At 38.5% G+C, this 26,306-nt stretch overlaps 1 protein-coding gene across 2 annotated transcripts in view; it reads right to left on the bottom strand.

The window, feature by feature from the left end:
- GPHN (gephyrin) overlaps positions 1 to 26,306 on the bottom strand; it is a 736,692-nt gene that overhangs the window by 107,331 nt on the left and 603,055 nt on the right. For both annotated transcript variants that reach the window (XM_030930981.1, XM_030930980.1), the window contains one exon: positions 21,939 to 22,076. In XM_030930981.1, the coding sequence (XP_030786841.1) occupies positions 21,939 to 22,076 (138 nt within the window). The remainder of the gene's footprint in view (positions 1 to 21,938; positions 22,077 to 26,306) is intronic.

A 26,306-nucleotide genomic window follows, 5' to 3' on the forward strand; every position in this document is an offset into this window, starting at 1 on the left:
ATATTATGGAGATATATTCTTTCCTTAAACCTCATAAGCCAATCTCTGCTGGATTCAAACTTTTCTTCTATACCTTTTTCACCTCTCAACCTTCATAGAATTGAAGTGAGTTAGGGCCTTGCTCTGGATTAGGCTTTGGCTTAAGGGAATGTTGGTCTACTGCACTTTTAATTTCCTTAAAGAACTTTTCCTTTGCATTCACAACTTGGCTGTAGCACCAGTGGCCTAGGTTTCTGGCTCTTTTGGCTTTTGATATGCCTTCCTCACTAAGCTTAATCACTTCCAGCTTTTGATTTAAAGTGAGAGACATGCAATTTTTCCTTTCACTTGAATACTTAGAGGCCATTGTAGAATTATTAAATGGCCTACTTTCAATATTGTTGTGTCTCAGAGAATAGGGAGGCCCAAGGAGAGGGAAAAAGGGGAACAGCCAATTGACAGAACAGTCAGAATTCACAGGTTTATTGATAAAGTCTGCCATCTTATATGGGTGCAATTTGTGGTGCCCCCGAATAATGACAGTAGTAAAAACAAAGATTACTGACTACAGATCACCGTAAGAGATACAAAAATAACAAAGCGTGAAATATTGTGAGAATTACCAAAATGTGACACAGAGACATAAAGGAACACATGCTGTTGGAAAATGGTGCCAAGAGACTTGCTCAATGTAGGATTGCCACAAACCTTCAATTTGTTAAAAAAAAAAAAAAAAAAAAAAGGAATATCTGCAAAGTCAATAAAGTGAGGTATGCATGTATAACATTCATAAAGAAAGTTTCATGGCTATTTATGAGATACTAAAATAAACATTTAACATAGTGGATGCCCTCAAATCTATTCCAGTATAATTTATTCCTCACATCTTTATCTGAAAGACCAACCAGACAAAACTTTGGTGTACTGTAATTCTTGCTTATGTATTACAGACTTTATATATATATCTGTAGAGTGAAAAAGAATGAATCATTTAGGAGTTGGAATCTCCTTTGTTGAAGACCAGTACATTCATTAATCTAGTTACTCCAGAAGTTGTGTTAATGGAATAATAAAATTCCTATGCTTACAAAATACATAGCTTTCTCAAAGCGCTATTGTGTTGTGCACTTTGAAAAGCGTTGTGCACTTTTTCCCGTCTAAGGATGCTCATTATCTGGCAATGTGATGAGTAAGGGAAACCATTACAGTTCTTATGTCATAAAATAAGCTTTATGTAAGGTTACAGAGTTTGGAATAAATACAAATGTTATGATTACCAGAAATGATTAAGCCATGATTTAGTGGTACAAAAAGATGCAATGGAATTGGTAATGAATTAGTTATTAAGTTGGGTTGGTGTTTCATGTTTATTTTATCACTACAACTTCCACCTGTGTTACATATATTCATTTCTATGTATAAAACATTAAGCTTTTAAAATAACTGTATAAATATAAAAAGCATTTAATCTAATTAACATGAAAGGGATACTTTCTTAGTAAGAATAATTTTAAATAATATCTAAAATGTACTTGAGGTCACAGAAAATGCTTCAATTGAGAGCAAATGCCTACTCTTTTCAGTACTTAATGATGAAAACCTTGCCACATCCTGGTCAAACGAGTAGGATATCACTGATAAATGGGTAGCTCCTCTTATGTTCAATGGGTGAATTTGTTGGTCAGGATTTTGTGCAAACAAACAAAGAAAATGTTCACTCTGTAGTCTGAATAATTTAAATTCTTCTTTAATGGTAATTTCTCAGTCACTGCCCTATTAGCCACAGGCTCCACAGGAAAAAAAAAATTATTGCTATAGTTTCTATAATTTTGAACCATGTACCTCTCTTTTGGAACCCTGAATCTTAGTATTGTAAAAATAATTGCTAAGTTTTCCAACAATGACTTGTCCTGTGTTAGGATATTACTGTGGCCATTAATTAAAGAAACAAAGTTTATATGCAGGAAATATTTTATAAAATAAAAAATAAAATAAAATGTATGATGAAACAAAGCTCCTAGATGGGATGTAAGAAGAAATACATACCAATATGCCAACTATGATACTGACTTGGAAGAAATACTGGTGGCTTATTTCCATATTGCTAAAATCAAAGGAAGGAAATTAGTAAGGCTTTATAGTCACAGGGTTGCAACAGTATTACCAAATCATTCACCGCTATATCCAAATGATAAGATATTAATGGTTCGTATTTGTTTTTTTTAGGAAGTTAACCAACGAGACTGAGAGTCTGCAGAAGAGGAGTTTATAGAAACTGAAAACGAGATTTTAGACACTAGGCAATAAATTCCATTTTTGGAGACCTGAGTTAAGTATTAAAGATTATTGCAAATAAGTTACATTCTTATACACATTCAGACACATAAGAAACAGTATTGTTGATTAGAATCTTTGTGTCTCTGATTTTCTTCTTCTGCTTTTGCTTCACAATTAAATAAAAGGAAGAACTGGGTTTCCCTGATACTTTTCCCCTGCTGCTCGGGATGAGCTAATGGCCTGCTAGGAGTTGCAAAGTCTTTACTTGAGAAAACAGTCAAAAAGGTAATTCTTGCAGCACTAAGTGCTCTAATGGGAAAGTGAATCACTCAAACTTGAAAAAATAACCCCAGGGGGCGGAGCAAGATGGCCGAATAGGAACAGCTCCAGTCTCCAACTCCCAGCGCGAGCGACACAGAAGACGGGTGATTTCTGCATTTTCAACTGAGGTACTGGGTTCATCTCACTAGGGAGTGCTGGACAATCGGTGCTGGTCAGCCGCTGCAGCCTGACCAGTGAGAGCTGAAGCAGGGCGAGGCATCGCCTCACCTGGGAAGCACAAGGGGGAAGGGAATCCCTTTTCCTAGCCAGGGGAACTAGGACACACAACACCTAAAAAATCGGGTAACTCCCACCCCAATACTGCGCTTTTAGCAAACGGGCACACCAGGAGATTATATCCCACACCTGGCCGGGAGGGTCCCACGCCCACGGAGCCTCCCTCATTGCTAGCACTGCAGTCTGTGATCTAACTGCAAGGCAGCAGCGAAGCTGGGGGAGGGGTGCCCGCCATTGCTGAGGCTTAAGTAGGTAAACAAAGCCAGCGGGAAGCTCGAACTGGGTGGAGCTCACAGCAGCTCAAGGAAGCCTGCCTGTCTTGGTAGACTCCACCTCTGGGGACAGGGCACAGCTGAACAACAACAACAACAACAACAACAACAACAACAACAACAACAGCAGCAGAAACCCCTGCAGACGCAAATGACTCTACCTGACAGCTTTGAAGAGAGCAGTGGATCTCCCAACACGGAGGTTGAGATCTGAGAACGGACAGACTGCCTGCTCAAGTGGGTCCCTGACCCCTGAGTAGCCTAACTGGGAGACATCCCCCACTAGGGGCAGACTGACACCCCACACCTCACACGGTGGAGTACACCCCTGAGAGGAAGCTTACAAAGTAAGAAACAGACAGGTACACTCGCTGTTCAGCAATATTCTATCTTCTGCAGCCTCTGCGGCTGATACCCAAGCAAACAGGGTCTGGAGGGGACCTCAAGCAATCTCCAACAGACCTACAGCTGAGGGTCCTGACTGTTAGAAGGAAAACTATCAAACAGGAAGGACACCTACACCAAAACCCCATCAGTACATCACCATCATCAAAGACCAGAGGCAGATAAAACCACAAAGATGGGGAAAAAGCAGGGCAGAAAAGCTGGAAATTCAAAAAATAAGAGTGCATCTCCCCCTGCAAAGGAGCGCAGCTCATCGCCAGCAATGGATCAAAGCTGGTCAGAGAATGACTTTGACGAGATGAGAGAAGAAGGCTTCAGTCCATCAAACTTCTCAGAGCTAAAGGAGGAATTACGTACACAGCGCAAAGAAACTAAAAATCATGAAAAAAGAGTGGAAGAATTGATAGCTAGAATAATTAATGCAGAGAAGGTCATAAACGAAATGACAGAGATGAAAACCATGACACGAGAAATACGTGACAAATCCACAAGCTTCAGTAACCGACTCGATCAACTGGAAGAAAGAGTATTAGCGATTGAGGATCAAATGAATGAAATGAAGCGAGAAGAGAAACCAAAAGAAAAAAGAAGAAAAAGAAATGAACAAATCCTGCAAGAAGTATGGGATTATGTAAAAAGACCAAATCTACGTCTGATTGGGGTGCCCAAAAGTGAGGGGGAAAATGGAACCAAGTTGGAAAACACTCTTCAGGATATCATCCAGGAGAACTTCCCCAACCTAGTAGGGCAGGCCAACATTCAAATTCAGGAAATACAAAGAATGCCAGAAAGATACTCCTTGAGAAGAGCAACTCCAAGACACATAATTGCCAGATTCACCAAAGTTGAAATGAAGGAAAAAATCTTAAGGGCAGCCAGAGAGAAAGGTTGGGTTACCCACAAAGGGAAGCCCAATAGACTAACAGCAGATCTCTCGGCAGAAACTCTACAAGCTAGAAGAGAGTGGGGGCCAATATTCAACATTCTTAAAGAAAAGAATTTTCAACCCAGAATTTCATATCCAGCCAAACTAAGTTTCATAAGTGAAGGAGAAATAAAATCCTTTACAGATAAGCAAATGCTTAGAGATTTTGTCACCACCAGGCCTGCCTTACAAGAGACCCTGAAGGAAGCACTAAACATGGAAAGGAACAACTGGTACCAGTCATTGCAAAAACATGCCAAAATGTAAAGACCATCGAGGCTAGGAAGAAACTGAATCAACTAATGAGCAAAATAACCAGTTAATATCATAATGGCAGGATCAAGTTCACACATAACAATATTAACCTTAAATGTAAAGGGACTAAATGGTCCAATTAAAAGACACAGACTGGCAAACTGGATAAAGAGTCAAGACCCATCAGTCTGCTGTATTCAGGAGACCCATCTCACATGCAGAGACAGACATAGGCTCAAAATAAAGGGATGGAGAAAGATCTACCAAGCAAATGCAGAACAAAAAAAAGCAGGGGTTGCAATCCTAGTCTCTGATAAAACAGACTTTAAACCATCAAAGATCAAAAGAGACAAAGAAGGCCATTACATAATGGTAAAGGGATCAATTCAACAGAAAGAGCTAACTATCCTAAATATATATGCACACAATACAGGAGCACCCAGATTCATAAAGCAAGTCCTTAGAGACTTACAAAGAAACTTAGACTCCCATACAATAATAATGGGAGACTTCAACACCCCACTGTCAACATTAGACAGATCAACGAGACAGAAAGTTAACAATGATATCCAGGAATTGAACTCATCTCTGCAACAAGCAGACCTAATAGACATCTATAGAACTCTCCACCCCAAATCAACAGGATATACATTCTTCTCAGCACCACATCACACTTATTCGAAAATTGACCACATAATTGGAAGTAAAGCACTCCTCAGCAAATGTACAAGAACAGAAATTATAATAAACTGTCTCTCAGAACACAGTACAATCAAACTAGAACTCAGGACTAAGAAACTCAATCAAAACCGCTCAACTACATGGAAACTGAACAACCAGCTCCTGAATGACTACTGGGTACATAAAGAAATGAAGGCAGAAATAAAGATGTTCTTTGAAACCAATGAGAACAAAGATACAACATACCAGAATCTCTGGGACACATTTAAAGCAGTGTGTAGAGGGAAATTTATAGCACTAAATGCCCACAAGAGAAAGCTGGAAAGATCTAAAATGGACACTCTAACATCACAATTAAAAGAACTAGAGAAGCAAGAGCAAATACATTCAAAAGCTACCAGAAGGCAAGAAATAACTAAGATCAGAGCAGAACTGAAGGAGCTAGAGACACAAAAAACCCTCCAAAAAATCAGTGAATCCAGGAGTTGGTTTTTTGAAAAGATCAAGAAAATTGACAGACCGCTAGCAAGACTAATAAAGAAGAAAAGAGAGAAGAATCAAATAGACGCAATAAAAAATGATAAAGGGGATATCACCACCGACCCCACAGAAATACAAACTACCATCAGAGAATACTATAAACACCTCTACGCAAATCAACTAGAAAATCTAGAAGAAATGGATACTTTTCTGGACACTTACACTCTTCCAAGACTAAACCAGGAAGAAGTTGAATCCCTGAATAGACCAATAGCAGGCTCTGAAATTGAGGCAATAATTAATAGCCTACCCACCAAAAAAAGTCCAGGACCAGATGGATTCACAGCTGAATTCTACCAGAGGTACAAGGAGGAGCTGGTACCATTCCTTCTGAAACTATTCCAATCAATAGAAAAAGAGGGAATCCTCCCTAACTCATTTTATGAGGCCAACATCATCCTGATACCAAAGCCTGGCAGAGACACAACAAAAAAAGAGAATTTTAGACCATTATCCCTGATGAACATCGATGCAAAAATCCTCAATAAAATACTGGCAAACCGGATTCAGCAGCACATCAAAAAGCTTATCCACCATGATCAAGTGGGCTTCATCCCTGGGATGCAAGGCTGGTTCAACATTCGCAAATCAATAAACGTAATCCAGCATATAAACAGAACCAAAGACAAGAACCACATGATTATCTCAATAGATGCAGAAAGGCCTCTGACAAAATTCAACAGCCCTTCATGCTAAAAATGCTCAATAAATTCGGTATTGATGGAACGTACCTCAAAATAATAAGAGCTCTTTATGACAAACCCACAGCCAAAATCATACTGAATGGGCAAAAACTGGAAGCATTCCCTTTGAAAACTGGCACAAGACAGGGATGCCCTCTCTCACCACTCCTATTCAACATAGTGTTGGAAGTTCTGGCTAGGGCAATCAGGCAACAGAAAGAAATCAAGGGTATTCAGTTAGGAAAAGAAGAAGTCAAATTGTCCCTGTTTGCAGATGACATGATTGTATGTTTAGAAAACCCCATTGTCTCAGCCCAAAATCTCCTTAAGCTGATAAGCAACTTCAGCAAAGTCTCAGGATACAAAATTAATGTGCAAAAATCACAAGCATTCTTATACACCAGTAACAGACAAGCAGAGAGCCAAATCAGGAATGAACTTCCATTCACAATTGCTTCAAAGAGAATAAAATACCTAGGAATCCAACTTACAAGGGATGTAAGGGACCTCTTCAAGGAGAACTACAAACCACTGCTCAGTGAAATAAAAGAGGACACAAACAAATGGAAGAACATACTATGCTCATGGATAGGAAGAATCAATATCGTGAAAATGGCCATACTGCCCAAGGTTATTTATAGATTCAATGCCATCCCCATCAAGCTACCAATGAGTTTCTTCACAGAATTGGAAAAAACGGCTTTAAAGTTCATATGGAACCAAAAAAGAGCCCGCATTGCCAAGACAATCCTAAGTCAAAAGAACAAAGCTGGAGGCATCACGCTACCTGACTTCAAACTATACTACAAGGCTACAGTAACCAAAACAGCATGGTACTGGTACCAAAACAGAGCTATAGACCAATGGAACAGAACAGAGCCCTCAGAAATAATACCACACATCTACAGCCATCTGATCTTTGACAAACCTGAGAGAAACAAGAAATGGGGAAAGGATTCTCTATTTAATAAATGGTGCTGGGAAAATTGGCTAGCCATAAGTGGAGAGCTGAAACTAGATCCTTTCCTTACTCCTTATACAAAAATTAATTCAAGATGGATTAGAGACTTAAATGTTAGACCTAATACCATAAAAACCCTAGAAGAAAACCTAGGTAGTACCATTCAGAACATAGGCATGGGCAAGGACTTCATGTCTAAAACACCAAAAGCAAGGGCAGCAAAAGCCAAAATTGACAAATGGGATCTAATTAAACTAAAGAGCCTCTGCACAGCAAAAGAAACTACCACCAGAGTGAACATGCAACCTACAGAGTGGGAGACAATTTTTGCAATCTACTCATCTGACAAAGGGCTAATATCCAGAACCTATAAAGAACTCAAACAAATTTACAAGAAAAAAAACAAACAACCCCATCAAAAAGTGGGCAAAGGATATGAACAGACATTTCTCAAAAGAAGACATTCATACAGCCAACAGACACATGAAAAAATGCTCATCATCACTGGCCATCAGAGAGATGCAAATCAAAACCACAATGAGATACCATCTCACACCAGTTAGAATGGGAATCATTAAAAAGTCAGGAAACAATAGGTGCTGGAGAGAATGTGGAGAAATAGGAACACTTTTACACTGTTGGTGGGATTGTAAACTAGTTCAACTATTATGGAAAACAGTATGGCGATTCCTCAAGGATCTAGAACTAGAGGTACCATATGACCCAGCCATCCCATTACTGGGTATATATCCAAAGGATCATAAATCACGCTGCTATAAAGACACATGCACACGTATGTTTATTGCAGCACTATTCACAATAGCAAAGACTTGGAATCAACCCAAATGTCCATCAGTGACAGACTGGATTAAGAAAATGTGGCACATATACACCATGGAATACTATGCAGCCACAAAAAAGGATGAGTTTGTGTCCTTTGTAGGACAATGATGCAAACCATCATTCTCAGCAAACTATCACAAGAACAGAAAACCAAACACCGCATGTTCTCACTCATAGGTGGGAACTGAACAATGAGATCACTTGGACTCGGGAAGGGGAACATCACACACCGGGGCCTATTATGGGGAGGGGGGAGGGGGGAGGGATTGCATTGGGAGTTATACCTGATGTAAATGACGAGTTGATGGGTGCTGATGAGTTGATGGGTGCAGCACACCAACATGGCACAAGTATACATATGTAACAAACCTGCACGTTATGCACATGTACCCTAGAACTTAAAGTATAATAATAATAGAAAAAAAAAAAAAAGAAAAAAAAAGAAAAAATAACCCTGCTGGTACTGGCAAATCCTTTACTGTCACCTAAGGTTTTCTCTTTTCATTTTCACTAATTTTCATAATTCCACCAATAAAACATTAGGAATAGACAGGGATGAGTTGTAATTTCTAAAAATATTAGAGACCCTTCTTTACTGGAATAAGGTATTTTTATGCTATTACTTCTGAGAAAATTTCTTTTTTCCGTTTTAACTAAAACATTTTTTTCCACTGCATACCTTCTGAATCCTCATGTAATTCTATAGACTAAGGAACTTCAAAATAAATATAGAATTTAAAAATTGCAAGATAAACTACAGCAAATAAGACGTGTATACAGAAAATGTGAAAATATAATGAGGTACCTATAAATAATGGAAATACTAAGAATCATATCTAAAGACTGTACCTTATTTTAACCACAAGCATAGTCAATAAAAGCTGTGTAAATTAACTTTAAAAATCCTATTGAAAAATTAACCCCCCTTACTTTTTGGATTAAGTATTATTTTCTACTAAAGTTGCTTAAAGAGATACATTTGTAATATGCTTTTTTCTATTTTCTGTTTTATTTTCCTACTTTACTTTTTATTTATAATATACTTTATTTTTTTAAAAGAGAGAATATGTATAGGAACATATAGAATGGTATGCATAGAAGGAAGTGTGAAAAAGGAAGATTAGTCTACCTGATTGGGAGGATTAGGCCAAGGTTATAGGCCTAAATTAGGCCTATATAAATAGGGAACTTAGGCCAAGGTTATAGGCCTGATTCTTTTTCTTTTTATTTTTTATTATTATAATTTAAGTTCTAGGGTACATGTGCTCAACGTGCAGGTTTGGTACATATGTATACATGTGCCATGTTGGTTTGCTGCACCCGTTAACTCATCATTTACATTAGGTATATCTCCTAATGCTATCACTCCCCACTCCCCCTTCCCCACAACAGGCCCCGGTGTGTGATGTTCCCCTTCCTGTGTCCAAGGGTTCTTATTGTTCACTTCCCACCTATGAGTGAGAATATGCAGTGTTGGGTTGTCAGTCCTTGCGATAATTTGCTCAGAATGATGGTTTCCAGCTTCATCCATGTGCCTACAAAGGACATGAACTCATCCTTTTTTACAGCTGCATAGTATTCCATGGTGTATATATGCCACATTTTCTTAATCCAGTCTATCATTGATGGACATTTGGGTTGGTTCCAAGTCTTTGCTATTGTGAATAGTGCCGCAATAAACAAACATACATGTGCATGTGTCTTTATAGCAGCATGAGTTATAATCCTTTGGGTATATACCCAGTAATGGGATGGCTGGGTCAAATGGTATTTCTAGTTCTAGATCCTTGAGCAATTGCCACACTGTCTTCTACAATAGTGGAACTAGTTTACAGTTCCACCAACAGTGTAAAAGCATTCCTATTTCTTCACATCCTCTACCGCACCGGTTGTTTCCTGACTTTTTAATGATCACCATTCTAACTGGTGTGAGATGGTATCTCATTGTGGTTTTGATTTGCATTTCTCTGATGGTATAGGCCTGATTTCTGTGTGAATAAGTAAGTTTATTCAATTACATAGCTATAAAAATAACCCCCCTAAACAAGAAGACTTAATAAGTACTGTGGTAAAAGCACACAAGTGGGACCAACAATACTCGGGAAAAAAGCACCTGAAAGCACATATACAGAATGCTGACTGGCTATATATATACATATATATATAGCCAAAAATATATATATTATATATATAAATATACATGTGTATATGTATGTATACATGTGTAGATACACATGTATATATATGTATATATGTGTGTGTGTGTATATATATATATTTTGTTGTTGTTGTTGAGATGGAATCTCACTCTGTTGCCAGGCTGGAGTACAATGGCCCGATCTCAGCTAACTGCAACCTCCACCTCCCGGGTTCAAGCAATTCTTCTGCCCCAGCCACCCAAGTACCTGGGATTCCATGCCTGGCTAATTTTTGTATTTTTAGTACAGATAGGGTTTCACCACAGTGGTCAGGCTGGCCTCGAACTCCTGACCTCACGACCCGCCTGCCTCGGCCTCCGAAAGTGATGGGATCGCAGGCGTGAGCCACTGCACCCGGCTGTAACATAATTTTTGAATATGAGGATACCATGATTAGTTACAAGTTGTGATTTTATATATATATATACACACACACACATATATATACACACATATATGTCACAAAGATATATTGAGGGATTAAGATATACATTTTGAAGAATGCAGGGAGTACAAAGGTAATGATATAATAAGATGCAGAAGTAGAAGGATATAATGAGATGTGCATATTTTAGTGGTGTAATGAAGTTCATGGAATGACGAGTCTAAAGAGATATGAATACCTGAAGGGAAATATGAATGAGTTTAAGAGGCCACATTCATGGAAAAAATTAAAAAATAGACAGCAAATGCCAGCACAGACCAACATCTCTTTGCAAGTAGAATCATTCTAAGTGAAGACCTTACTAGACTGAAGGTAGAAACTGAAGGCAGTAATTTGGATAATAAAAATATATGCTTTCTCATTGGAAATATTTGAATAGCTATCTCAATTCTTTGCTTCAATTTTGTGCAGCTCAATCAGAGAAGAGCAAAAATTAAAAAAAAAATAACATAAAAACTGCTGCTTAATTAAATTTTTGAATGAGACAGAGATATATTCCTGAATGACCTGGGTGGAATTAAAATCTGATTACATCAAAATGCATACAGGATCCAAATGTAGGCCAACAAATGGAGCTGAGCCAATTTTAGCTTTGACTCTGTAATTTACAAGCGTTTATCTCAGGGTTATGACCTTAGAATTCCCATGTTAGGAGAGCAGAGGAAAGGGAAGCAGTTGCTAAATTCCAAATACAGCAGGTTAGTGAAAATAAAATTATTTATACAATATTATCTCTTTTAATAGTATCCTACAATAACCCTATATTGGGTAGACATTATTTCCATTTTGCGTAGGAGGGAGATAAGACCCAGAAAGGTTAAGTAGCTTGTCCGGGGTCACTTGGCTAGTAAAAGGTAGAGCAAGTAAAAGATAGAGCCAAAGAGTGTCTCATGAAAACTACTTCTAAGTATACCTTATATCCCTTTTCCTTATTCTCTGACAGCCCCTGAACCATCCGGAACAGTTAATGCACCCCCAGTGACCCTGGTGAGGACTTCAGAATTTCTTCTAAAGGGAAGCCAATCTCAGCTTAAGGTAACTACCTATGCTCAGACAGCTAACTAGCTAGAAGTCAGAGATGGGAACATGGGCCTTTGTGCTGTGGTCAGTATTCTAAAAGAGATACTTCACTGCTCCAAACTTAGTTCCAACAGCAAAACTTAAAGGTTCCTTGACTAGAACTGCTAAAGCAGAAAAACAAAGAACCTAGGTCAGAGACACTGAAGTCTTTAATCATGTAATCTTAAAAAAGCTTAGAGCTTATAATCTAAAATAAAATTCCCAAGACAGCAAAATCCTTTCTATTAAAAAAAAGCTCATAGTTTTTTCCACTGTATATAGAAAAAGATCGGGAATTTCAGGGAATGGTGCCAGAATATTTTAATCTGCCTTACAGAAGTTGGTACTGTACCAACTGTGAAGTTGTAATTTATTCATGTCATGCATTTTACAAATAAAGAAAATGAATCATAAATGGTAGTCTTACAAATGTTATCATCCATGGTTATGCCAGGAATGTCTACCAGTGGAATACTTGTTGCTTAAAATCCCTGCTTTCAGATAGGAGCTGAAAATAGTAATATGCTAAAAGACAGACCAGAGACAATAGAAAATTCATTGGTAGTCAAAATAGAAAAACAGAAAACACCTTATACATGGAAACACATCTAGGCACTTGCTGTGTAAGAATAATTTTTATATTGATTTGAGATGCAGTATGCTATAGTGAAATGAACACCAGACTGGGAGTTAAGGATTCTGGGTTCTAGTTGTAACCATAACTATCTGTCTAACTTTAAGAATATTATTGTGACTCTGTTCCAAAATGGCCAAATAGGAACAGCTCTGTTCTGCAGCTCCCAGCATGATCGATGCAGAAGATGGGTGATTTCTACATTTCCAACTGAGGTACTTGGTTCATCTCATTGAGACAGGTTGGACAGTGGGTGTGGCGCATGGAGGGTGAGTTGAAGCAGGGCAGGGCGTCGCCTCACCCGAGAAGTGCAAGGGGTCGGGGGATTTCCCTTTCCTAGCCAAGGGAAGCCGTGACAGACTGTACCTCGAAAAATGGGACATTTCCGCCCAAATACTTTGCTTTGCCCATGGTCTTAGCAACTGGCAGACAAGGATATTCTCTCCCGTGTCTGGCTTGGCAGGTCCCAAACCCACGGAGCCTTGCTCACTGCTAGAGCAGCAGACTGAGATCCACCTGTCAGGCTGCAGCCTTGTGGGGGGAGGGGCGTCCACCATTGCTGAGGCTTGAGTAGGTAAACAAAGTGGCCAGGAAGCTTGAACTGGGTGGAGCTCAACACAGCTCAGCAAGGCCTACTGCCTCTATAGACTCCACCTCTGTGGGCAGGGGATAGCTGAACAAAAGGCAGGAGAAACTTCCGCAGACTTAAACGTCCCTGTCTGACAGCTCTGAGAGAGCAGTGGTTCTCCCAGCATGGCGTTTGAGCTCTGAGAACAGACAGACTGCCTCATCAAGTGGGTCCCTGAACTCTGTGTAGCCTAACTGAAAGACACGTCCTAGTAGGGGCCAACAGACACCTCATACAGGCAGGTGCCCCTCTGGGATGAAGCTTCCAGAGAAAGGATCAGGCAGCAATATTTGCTGTTCTCCAACATTTGCTGTTCTGAATCCTCTGCTGGTGATACCCAGGGAAACAGGGTCTGCAGTGGATCTCCAGTAAACTCCAACAGATCTGCAGCTGAGAGACCTGACTGCTGGAAGGAAAACAAACAAACAGAAAAGAATAGCATCAACATCAACAAAAAGGACAGCCACACCAAAACCCCATCTGTAGGTCAGCAACGTCAAAGACCAAAGGTAGATAAAACCACAAAGATGGTGAGAAACCAGAGCAGAAAAGCTGAAAATTCTAAAAACCAGAGCGCCTCTTCTCTTCCAAAGTATCGCAGCTCCTCACCAGCAATGGAACAAAGCTGGATGGAGAATGCCTTTGATGAGTTGACAGAAGTAGGCTTCAGAAGGTTGGTAATAACAAACTTCTCTGAGCTAAAGAAGCGTGTTCTAACCCATCACAAGGAAGCTAAAAACCTTGAAAAAAGGTTAGACGAATGGCTAACTAGAATAAACAGTGCAGAGAAGACCTTAAGTGACTTGATGTAGTTGAAAACCAAGGCACAAAAACTTCGGGATGCATGCAGTAGCTTCAATAGCTGATTCGATCAAGTGGAAGAAAGGATATCAGTGATTGAAGATCAAATTAATGAAATAAAGCGAGAAGACATGTTTAGAAAAAAAAAGTAAAAAGAAATGAACAAAGCCTACCATAAATATGGGATTATGTGAAAAGACAAAATCTATGTTTGATTGGTGTACCTGAAAGTGATGGGGAGAATGGAATCAAGTTGGAAAACACTCTTCAGGACATTATCCAGGAGAACTTCCCCAACTTAGCAAGGCAGGCCAGCATTCACATTCAGGAACTACAGTGAACACCACAAAGATACTCCTTGAGAAAACCCCAAGGCACATAACTGTCAATTTCACCAAGGTTGAAATGAAGGAAAAATGTTAAGGGCAGCCAGAAAGGTCAGGTCACAAAGGGAAGCCCATCAGACTGACAGTGGATCTCTTGGCAGAAACCCTACAAGCCAGAAGAGAGTGGGGGTCAATATTCAACATTCATAAAGAAAATAATATTCGGCCGGGCACGGTGGCTCAAGCCTGTAATCCCAGCACTTTGGGAGGCCGAGACGGGTGGATCACGAGGTCAGGAGATTGAGACCATCCTGGCTAACACAGTGAAACCCCGTCTCTACTAAAAAATACAAAAAACTAGCTGGGCGAGGTGGCGGGCGCCTGTAGTCCCAGCTACTTGGGAGGCTGAGGCAGGAGAATGGCGTGAACCCGGGAGGCGGAGCTTGCAGTGAGCCGAGATCCAGCCACTGCACTCCAGCCTGGGCGACACAGCGAGACTCCGTCTCAAAAAAAAAGAAAATAATTTTCAACCCAGAATTTCATATCCAGCCAAACTAAGCTTCATAAGTGAAGGAGAAATAAAATCCTTTACAGACAAGCAAATGCTTAGAGATTTTGTCACCACCAGGCCTGTGTTACAAGAGTTCCTGAAGGAAGCACTAAACATGGAAAGAAACGACTGGTACCAGCCACTGCAAAAACACGCCAAATTGTAAAGACCATCAATGCTATGAAGAAACTGCATCAATTAACGGGCAAAATAACCAGGTAACATCATAATGACAGGATCAAATCCACACATAACAATATTAACCTTAAATGTAAATGGACTAAATGGTCCAATTAAAAGACACAGACTGGCAAGTTGGATAAAGAGTCAAGATCTATCAGTGTGCTATATTCAAGAGACCCATCTCATGTGCAGAGACACACATAGGTTCAAAATAAAAGGATGGAGGAAGATCTAACAAGCAAATGGAAAGCAAAGAAAAAAAAAAAAAACAAAGCAGGGGTTGCAATCTGAATCTCTGATGAAACAGACTTTAAAGCAACAAAGATCAAAAGAGACAAAGAAGGCCATTACATAATGGTAAAGGATCCATGCAGCAAGAAGAGCTAACTATCCTATATGCACCCAATATAAGAGCACTCAGATTGATAAAGCAAGCCCTTAGAAACCTACAAAGAGACTTAGACTCCCACACAATAATAATGGGAGATGTTAACACCCCACTCAAGACAGAAGGTTAACAAGGATATCCAGGACTCAAACTCAGCTCTGGACCAAGCAGAACTAATAGATATCTACAGAACCAAGAGCAAACAAATTCAAAAGTGAGCAGAAGGCAAGAAATAACTAAGATGAGAGGAGAACTGAAGGAGATAGAGACATGAAAAACCCTTCAAAAAAATCAATGAATCCAGGAGCTGGGTTTTTTTGAAAGGATCAACAAAATTCGACCACTAGCAAAAAAGAAGAAAAGAGAGAAGAATCAATAATAAAGAGGAAAAGAGACAAGAATCAAATAGATGCGATAAAAAATGATAAAGTGGATATCACCACCAATCCCACAGAAATACAAACTATCATCAGAGAACACTATAAACACCTCTGTGCAAATAAACTAAAAAACCTAGAAGAAATGGATACATTCCTGGACACATACACCCTCCCAAGACTAAAGCAGGAAGAAGGTGAATCTCTGAATAGACCAATAACAGGCTCTGAAATTGAGACAATAATTAATAGCCTACCAACCAAAAAAAAGTCCAGGACCAGATGGATTCACAGCCAAATTATATGAGAGGTACAAAGAGGAGTTAGTATCATTCCTTCTGAAACTATTCCAATCAATAGAAAAAGAGGGAATCCTCCCTAACTCATTTTATGAGGCCAACATCATCCTGATACCAAAGCCTGGCAGAGACACAACAAAAAAAGAGAATTTTAGACCAATATCCCTGATGAACATCGATGCAAAAATCCTCAATAATATACTGGCAAACCGAATCCAGCAGCACATCAAAAAGTTTATCCACCACGATCCAATGGGCTTCATCCCTGGGATGCAAGGCTGGTTCAACATATGCAAATCATTAAACGTAATCCAGCATATAAACAGATCCAATGACAAGAACCACATGATTATCTCAATAGATGCAGAATAGGCCTCTGACAAAATTCAACAGCCCTTCATGCTAAAAACTCTTGATAAATTCGGTATTGATGGAACGTATCTCAAAATAACAAGAGCTCTTTATGACAAACCCACAGCCAATATCATACTGAATGGGCAAAAACTGGAAGCATTCCCTTTGAAAACTGGCACAAGACAGGGATGCCCTCTCTCACCACTCCTATTCAACATAGTGTTGGAAGTTCTGGCTAGGGCAATCAGGCAACAAAAAGAAATCAAGGGTATTCAGTTAGGAAAAGAAGAAGTCAAATTGTCCCTGTTTGCAGATGACATGATTGTATATTTAGAAAACCCCATTGTCTCAGCCCAAAATCTCCTTAAGCTGATAAGCAACTTCAGCAAAGTCTCAGGATACAAAATTAATGTGCAAAAATCACAAGCATTCTTATACACCAGTAACAGACAGAGAGCCGAATCATCAATGAACTTCCATTCACAATAGCTTCAAACAGAATAAAATACCTAGGAATCCAACTTACAAGGGATGTAAGGGACCTCTTCAAGGAGAACTACAAACCACTGCTCAGTGAAATAAAAGAGGACACAAATGGAAGTACACACCATGCTCATGGATAGGAAGAATCAATATCGTGAAAATGGCATACTGCCCAAGGTAACTTATAGATTCAATGCCATTCCCATTAAGCTACCAATGACTTTCTTCACAGAATTGGGAAAAACTGCTTTAAAGTTCATATGGAACCAAAAAAGAGCCCACATTGCCAAGAGAATCCTAAGCCAAAAGAACAAAGCTGGAGGCATCACGCTACCTGACTTCAAACTATACTACAAGGCTACAGTAACCAAAACAGCATGGTACTGGTGCCAAAACAGAGATATAGACCAATGGAACAGAACAGAGCCCTCTGAAATAATACCACACATCTACAGCCATCTAATCTTTGACAAACCTGACAAAACAAGAAATGGGGAAAAGATTCCCTATTTGATAAATGGTGCTAGGAAAATTGGCTAGCCATAAGTAGAAAGCTGAAACTGGATCATTTTCTTACTCCTTATGCAAAAATTAATTCAAGATGGATTACAGACTTAAACGTTAGACCTAAAACCATAAAAACCCTAGAAGAAAACCTAGGTAATACCACTCAGGACATAGGCATGTTGGGCAAGGACTTCATGTCTAAAACACCAAAAGCAATGGCAAGAAAATCCAAAATTGACAAATGGGATCTAATTAAACTAAAGAGCTTCCACACAGCAAAAGAAACTACCATCAGAGTGAACAGGCAACCTACAGAACGGGAGAAAATTTTTGCAATCTACTCATCTGACAAAGGGCTAATATCCAGAACCTACAAAGAACTCAAACAAATTTATAAGAAAAAAACAAACAACCCCATCAAAAAGTGGGCACAGGATATAAACAGACACTTCTCAAAAGAAGACATTCATACAGCCAACAGACATGAAAATGGGCCCATCATCACTCGCCATCAGAGAAATGCAAATCAAAACCACAATGAGATACCATCTCACACCAACTAGTTCAACCATTGTGGAAAACAATGTGGCGATTCCTCAAGGATCTAGAACTAGAAATACCATTTGATCCAGCTATCCTGTTACTGGGTATATACCCAAAGGATTATAAAACATGCTGCTATAAAGACACATGCACACGTATGTTTACTGCAGCACTATTCACAATAGCAAAGACTTGGAGTCAACCCAAATGTCTATCAGTGACAGACTGGATTAAGAAAATGTGGCACATACATACCATGGAATACTATGCAGCCATAAAAAAGGATGAGTTCGTGTCCTTTGTAGGGACACGGATGCAGCTGGAAACCATCATTCTCAGCAAACTCTCGGAAGAACAGAAAACCAAACACCGCATGTTCTCACTCATAGGTGGGAATTGAACCAAGAGATCACTTGGACACAGGAAGGGGAGCATCACACACCAGGGCCTATTGTGGGGAAGGGGGAGGGAGGAGGGATAGCATTAGGAGATATACCTAATGTAAATGACGAGTTAATGGGTGCAGCACACCAATATGGCACATGTATACATATGTAACAAACCTGCACATTGTGCACATGTACCCTAGAATGTAAAGTATAAAAAAAAAAAAAAAAAAAAGAATATGTGGTAGTTACACAGTAGTTAATACGTAGAGAAGTAAGATAAAGTTTTTCCAAGAGAAAACTATATAAGCAAAGGGGCCAGGCTTGGTGGCTTATGCCTGTAATACTAGTACTTTGGGAGGCCGAGGCGAGAGGATCGCTTGAGGCCAAGAGTTCAAGGCCAGCCTGGGAAACATAGTAAGACCTAGTCTCTTAAAAAAAAAAAAGATACATAAATAAAGGCTTAGAGGTAAGAGAGAATAAGAAGTAAGAATTATCATGTCAGGTTTAGGGAGAAGCAAGGTATGATGATAAGGAGGTAAGAGAAGAAACAAAAAAAAATTAGAAGAAATCAGGTTATAAAAGGCCTTTCATGACATGTCAAGGAGTTTGAATTTTATCTTGAGGTTATAGAAAAACAGCTGAAGAGTTGCGTGTAGGGAGTGTGAATAACAAATTAGCAAATTTGAACAGATTACTTTGGCATCAAATTGGAGAATGGATTGGGACGAACTTAATTGGGGGGAGGGGAGTCTGTTAACAATTGTCTAGAAAGTTAATAATAAAGACCTAAACTGGGCCAGGCGCAGTGGCTCACTCCTGTAATCCCAGCATTCTGGGAGGCCGAGGTGGGCGGATCACCTGAGATCGGGAGTTTGAGACCAGCCTGACCAACATGGAGAAACCCTGTCTCTATTAAAAATACAAAATTAGCTGGGCATGGTGGTGCACGCCTGTAATCCCAGGTACTCAGGAGGCTGAGGCAGGAGAATCACTTGAACCCAGGAGGTGGAGTTTGCCATGAAACGAGATTGTGCCATTGCACTCCACTCTGGGCAACAAGAATGAAACTCCATTTCAGAAAAAAAAAAAAAAAAAAAAAAAAAAAAAAAAAAAAAAACCTAAAATAAAACAATAACAGAGGGAATGTAGAACAAGGGACAGTTTTAAGAGGACGCAGAAACACAAGTATTGTAGAAGTAGAGAAAATAAATTTAGTATTTGTCATGTTATATTTACTAGCAGCAGATACGTAATACATTTAGAATATGAGTTTAGAGCTTAGACAAGCTCTGGGCAATGGTATTGATTTAAAATTCACCTTATAAATGGTATCTGAAACTACTAGCCTGCATGAGGCCATCTGAAGTCAATGGACAAGATGTGAAAAGGGCCAAAGGAAAAAAAACTGTAAAGAAAGCTTTTCAAGGAATTGACAAAGGAAGGCAAGCCTGTAAAGGAGCCAATTAGAGGAGACAAGTACTACATTAATTTACCAATCTCTTCTGCACTAGCCTATGAAATCCACGGGGCAGGAGTTTTATTTCTATTCATCTTTGCAAATACAGGACTTAACATAGTATCTGACATTTACTTGACGTTTATTAAATAGTTGTTGAATAAAGTAAATTATGTTTCTATATATAATGTTTTCTAAACACCTAATCAAAGTGCCTAGGGGGTCTAATTACAATACCCTTTTACACAAAAAATTGAGTTTGATCCAACTCAAAGGTTCAATGCAAACCTCATTATTATTTTTCATCATCATAGGTGGAAACACTTGACAAAAAGTTATCCATCTGTGAAGAGTCTGCTCACGTATAAGTGACAACTGATTTGATGAATAAATGAATGGGAAAGAAGCACATGAAGGGAAAAGAGAATACATCTGACAGCATTTTTCTCTAGAGGAAAAATGAAATGGCAATTTCCAACCTTTTTTAAAAAAACAAACAAACAAACCAGACTGTATCTTTAAATGTGACCTGGAATACATGGTGAGATTTTTCTAAGGACTGATGTTAAGGGAAACTCCTCTGAAATTATAAAAAAAAAAACAAAACAGGGATGGTTTATTTATTTTTGTAACAGGTAAAGTAGTATTAATTTTTTTATAACTTAAGTTTACATTCACATTTTCTGAAAATGTCTTGGTTTCTACTGATATCAATAAATATCTCAACATTCCACATTTGATAATAAACAAAACTATTCCATTAAAATTGTTTTGAAATCACACAGTTAATTCCTGACTAATCCCTACTCTAGTCAGTTTTCTAATCTTTCCTTTATTGAGGAGTAAAAGAAAAACAAATGGTTTAAGCCTAATGATATGTATATCTAAAAAAATGTGAACCAAAGATGTAGGATAAGGGCAAACTATAATAATGATTCTTGTCTAAGTAGGGACACAGAGAAAAGAGCTAAAATCTGGCACCATTATGTTAGCTGCATTATTTTTTATAATTTAATGGTGGAAGAAGAGAGCACAATTATGTAGTAAAAGGAAGAATGTAAATCTTGAGACCTTAATCCTATTCCTTTTCTGCTATTCTGAGTTTGAGTTTCCTTGCAAAAAAATTAGGGTATTTGTGCTCTCTACTGTTCATTGTAGTTTGCATATTTTATGATTCTATAAAGTTTTTTATTTATAAAATTAATTCTGTTGTGTTCTTTCTGCATAACAAATTAAGAAACTATATTTTATTCAGATTGCACTAAACACAACTTCTCTTTTTGGTGTTGGGAAGAAACCACAAGCTTTATTGGCTGGAAGTTCTCCTCAGGAGTCTGGTCTTCTGGAACTGGATGCCTGAATACAACTCCTATGCTGAATTTTTAGACATGGAAGTTGTTAATTAAAAACAAAATACTGGGGAATGCTACCTTTCCATTGTCTTAGTTATCCATGGATATATTAACATTTTTTAATATTTATTTACAATGTATGTAAATACATTGTATTTACATTTAAATACAGGTTTTCCAAACAGAAAAAGATGATTACAAGACATATTAGTTGTCTCCCATTTCTGACAGAAAGGACATCACATAGACTCAGAGTTTACTTTCCTCACTCAGTGCTGACAGCCCTTTCTTTAGTTTGCAGTATTGGTATTTTGATGGACAGCAGAAACACAGCTGATTTTCTTCCTTTTTTTTTTTTTTTTTTTAAATGAAAAGGCAGTTTCATGGATTTTACTCTGTATACTGTTAAGGCTGAACCCTTAGCCTTTTTCTTATTGAGTAGAAATAAGAAAAAAAAAAAGAATGATGATAATTGTAATAATAGTTAATAATCTTTCTTTTTCAGGAAAACTGTGCATTAATGTTACATGAATCTTATTTGGTAAAAAATGAAGAAAAGTAAGGGAAATGGTCAAATATAACAGTACCTCGGTAATTGATGATTTCTGTCCCAAGCACCGGAGTCATCTCCAGGACTGTGATAAAGGCTTTGTCCATAGATGTCAGAGGAAAAGGAGACATACGGTGTCTTCTGGCCACCTTGGTGATATCGACAGCACTGTGACCTGAACAGTAAGATAATTAAGAATATGATACTGTAACACTGATTAAAAAGTGGCAATGACTTATAATATCACAACTCCCAATTTCAAATGTCCCCAAATGAAGATTAGCAGGTGAGAAACTGTTTCTCCTGCCTGCAAAATATAGGGAACATTAAATCAAGTTAGCAGTGTTACATCATGTGTCAAAACTTAGCGAAATTCAATGATGACATTGACTAATCCTTTTTGAGCTCTTTCTATGTGTCAAGGCAGTGTACTAAATTAACTCATTAATCCTCCCAACAACCTTATGGTGAGGCACCACAATTATCCTTATTTATAGGTGAGGAAAGAGAAGCTTAGAGAAATTATGTATCATTTCCTAAATCACAGAGCTAGTAACAGAAGAGCTAAGATTCAAAACTAGGTAATTTTGGCTTCAGAGTTCATGTACTCAACTACTACACAAAATTTTGAATACTTAATGCACTAGTTAGTAAAATGAAGTCCCCAAACTTCAATTTATTTAGGATATCATAGGAAATTTTCTCTCCTCTGAAAAAAGTTATGAAGAAATATTATTATTTAGCTATCGACTCCACAGGTAACCATATTTAGTCCCAAAGCATTTGTATCATCCATACATTAAAACTACTAATTTTATATCTCCAATCTCAACCTCTACCCTCAATTCTACATTTTTATATCGTCCAATATGCATTTGGATGTGCAACCAGCAACTCAAACCTAAAATGTCCCAAAACAAACTCTTAATTCCCCATCCTCCTATTCCACCCATACAATGACTTATTCTCTTGCAGTTCCCATTTCAGTAAACAGCAACTCCATTCTTCCAGTTATTAAGCCAGAACCTTGCAAGATACTTTATTCTTATATATTTAAACTATCTTTAAAATATATCTGGAATCTGATAATTACTCACCACTTCGATGACTACTATAATAGTTGAGACCATCACTGATTTCCTGGGAAATTGAATAGCATCCTAACTGGTCTCTCTGCTTCTATCCTTGTCATACTACAATTTATTCTCCACACAGCAGTTACAATGATTCTTTGAATCACTGGATTGTGCTAATCTCTGCTCATAGTTCTCTAATGACTTTCCATGTCCCTTACAATAAAATCTCTGCTATGGCCTATAAGCTCAAAGTATTATGGCTCCCATTGTCCTCCTAACATTCCCTCTTTGTTTACTGTGCTCTAGTCATACTGGTTCCTTTTTTTTACTTGATCATGCCAAATTCATCTCTCCTCAGGGTCTTTTTACTTTCTGTTTCCTCTGCTTGAACCATTCTTCCCCAGATAGTCTCTCATTTCCCCATCTATCCATCACTTCTTTCAGGTCTCTGTTCAAATATCACTTCATCAGAGAGAAATTTGTTGAACACTCTCTATGGAATACTCACCATCACTCTTTATTTCCCTTACCCTACTTTTCTTTTCTTCATAGCTATATATATACCCATGTACATACATAATATGGATATTCATAACAAATATATAAAATATGTAAATATAAATGTATATTGATATTTGTTTATAGTCTTCCTCTTCTCAATAGAACAAAGTTCCATGAGAGCAGCAACTTTGTCTTGTTTACTGTTTTTGTCCGCAGTACTTAGAACAGCATCTGGCATATATTAGCAAACAAAAAATAGTATTTGTTGAATTAATAAATGCATAATTTAATGACAAGAAGGAACTTCTTGGAGTATTATATCTTCATATATAAATAACTTGACCTTTTCCTTGGAGCCATATAAGCCTACATGACAAAGAGTTAACAAAAAGTAGCAACTGCAAATACTGCTGCTTAGCTCTCCTACCTGCTATCCACAATCCCCTTCGTAAGCAGCTAGGAGTGGCCATATGATATAATTCTGGCCAATCAGGGGTAGGAATAAGTCCCTGGGGCAGGCTTCCTCTTACAAATAAAAAGATGAAGATATGAAGCTTTAAGAGGAAAATGCTTTTGCCCCTCTACCGTTTTTTCTACCTGGAACATGGCTGGAACTGGGAGCTGGGCTGACATTGGGGACTGGAAGGTGCTGTAGCCACTTCTGAACTACGAAGATGCAAGCCCATGCAGTAAGTATAGAAAGGTGAAAATAAAAAAGAATCCAAGTCCCTCATTACAATGTAGAGCTGCTGTAAAAACCCTAGACTGGGCCCGGCGCAGTGGCTCAAGCCTGTAATCCCAGCACTTTGGGAGGCCGAGACGGGCGGATCACGAGGTCAGGAGATTGAGACCATCCTGGCTAACGCAGTGAAACCCCGTCTCTACTAAAAAATACAAAAAAACTAGCTGGGCGAGGTGGCGGGCGCCTGTAGTCCCAGCTACTCAGGAGGCTGAGGCAGGAGAATGGCGTGAACTCGGGAGGCGGAGCTTGCAGTGAGCTGAGATCCGGCACTGCACTCCAGCCTGGGTGACAGAGCGAGACTCCGTCTCAAACAACAACAACAACAAAAAAAAAAACCCTAGACTGCGTGGCTCCAGACTTAGATATGTGAAATACATAAGCTCCCATCTCTTTAAACCACTTTATAATGATTATATGTATCCTTCATAAGATTATGAGTTTCTTGTCATTGCAATTTATTAAATTTAGCACTCCTACTCCAATCCCAGTGGCTGCTCCAGACATGTTCAATGAATTGACTTAAAGGCACTACCCCAAAGGGTTTTCATTCTAAGACTAATGACATTGTCATAGGCACCTAAGAAAAATATATACAAAGTTGCTTATACTATTAATATGTGATTTCTTCTCATGGTGATTCAAAATCGCAAAATTTTCAAAGTTTGAAAAACCTTAGAGATTATTTAGTGCTACATAGAATTTTCTATTCAAATTGCGAGTGAACACTTCAAAAAGGATTATATGTGATTCACCAATCACTTACAATTGAAATATAAATTTATTTGTAACTCATTTTCATTGAGGTCTTGACCTACTCATTCAAATATAAAAAAATCATTGTCACAACCAGTGTAACTAGGCAGAATGATAGAGATTGCTGCTTCTGCTTTTTATTCAGCTTTATAGGTCTCAGATTAGATCTTTTTTTTGTGACAGGCTGCACTGTATGGTGCAAACTGGATATAATCTTACAAAAGTTGTCTTTTAAAAATATGTTTAGTTTCTGAGAAGAAAATTCTACTTCTTAGTTATATAGGTTTTATCTGTTGAATATGCTTTGTAATAGGCATTTTCTTATTAAACAGCAAGTCTGATGATACACATATCCATTCAACAAATATTGACTGAGTGCACTTTATGAACCAGGAACAGTTAGGGACTTGGGATACTGAGAGTAAAATATACCCTATATATCCTGCCATGAAGAATATATAACAGCCCAGCAGAAAGGAAAGAAAAACAAAGAGAAAGAGACCAAGAAAGAGAAAGAGAAAGAGGAAGGAAGGAAGCAAGAAAGGAAGAAAGAGAGGGTAGTAAACCACCTGATGGTTCTGTAAGTTTTATTTTTTTACTTTATTTTATTTATGTTCCAGGATACATGTGCAGGATGTGCAGGTTTGTTACACAGGTAAACTTGTGCCATGGTGGTTTGCTGCACAGATCAACCCATCACCTAGGTATTAGGCCCAGCTATTCTTTCTGATGCTCTCCTTCCCTGCAACCCCTGACAGGACCCAGTGTGTGTTGTTGCCCCGCCATGTGCCCATGTGTCCTCATTATTCAACTCCCACTTTAAGTGAGAACATGCAGTGTTTGGTTTTCTGTTCCTGTGTTAGTTTACTGAGGATAATGGCTTCCAGCTCCCTCCCTGTCCCTGCAAAGCACATGATCTCATTCCTTTTTTTTTTTTTTTTTTGATCTCATTCCTTTTTATGGCTGCATAGCATTGCATGGTGTATAGGTACCACATTTTCTTTATCCAGTCTATCATTGATAGGTGTTTGGGTTGATTCCACGTCTTTGCTATTGTGAATAAGTGCTGCAATGAGCATACACATGCATGTATCTTTATAAGGAAATGATTTATATTCCTTTGGGTATATACCCAGTGATGGGATTGGTGGATCAAATGGTATTTCTGGTTCTAGGTCTTTGAGGAATCACCATACTGTCTTCCACAATGATTGAACTACCAACAGTGTAAAAGAGTTCCCATTTCTCCACACCTTGCCAGCATCTGTTCTTTCTTGACTTTTTAATAACTGCCATTCTGACTGGCATGAGATGGTATCTCATTGTTTTTGAT

The sequence above is a fragment of the Rhinopithecus roxellana genome, chromosome 5 (assembly GCF_007565055.1).
Source record: "Rhinopithecus roxellana isolate Shanxi Qingling chromosome 5, ASM756505v1, whole genome shotgun sequence".
Taxonomy (NCBI): domain Eukaryota; kingdom Metazoa; phylum Chordata; class Mammalia; order Primates; family Cercopithecidae; genus Rhinopithecus; species Rhinopithecus roxellana.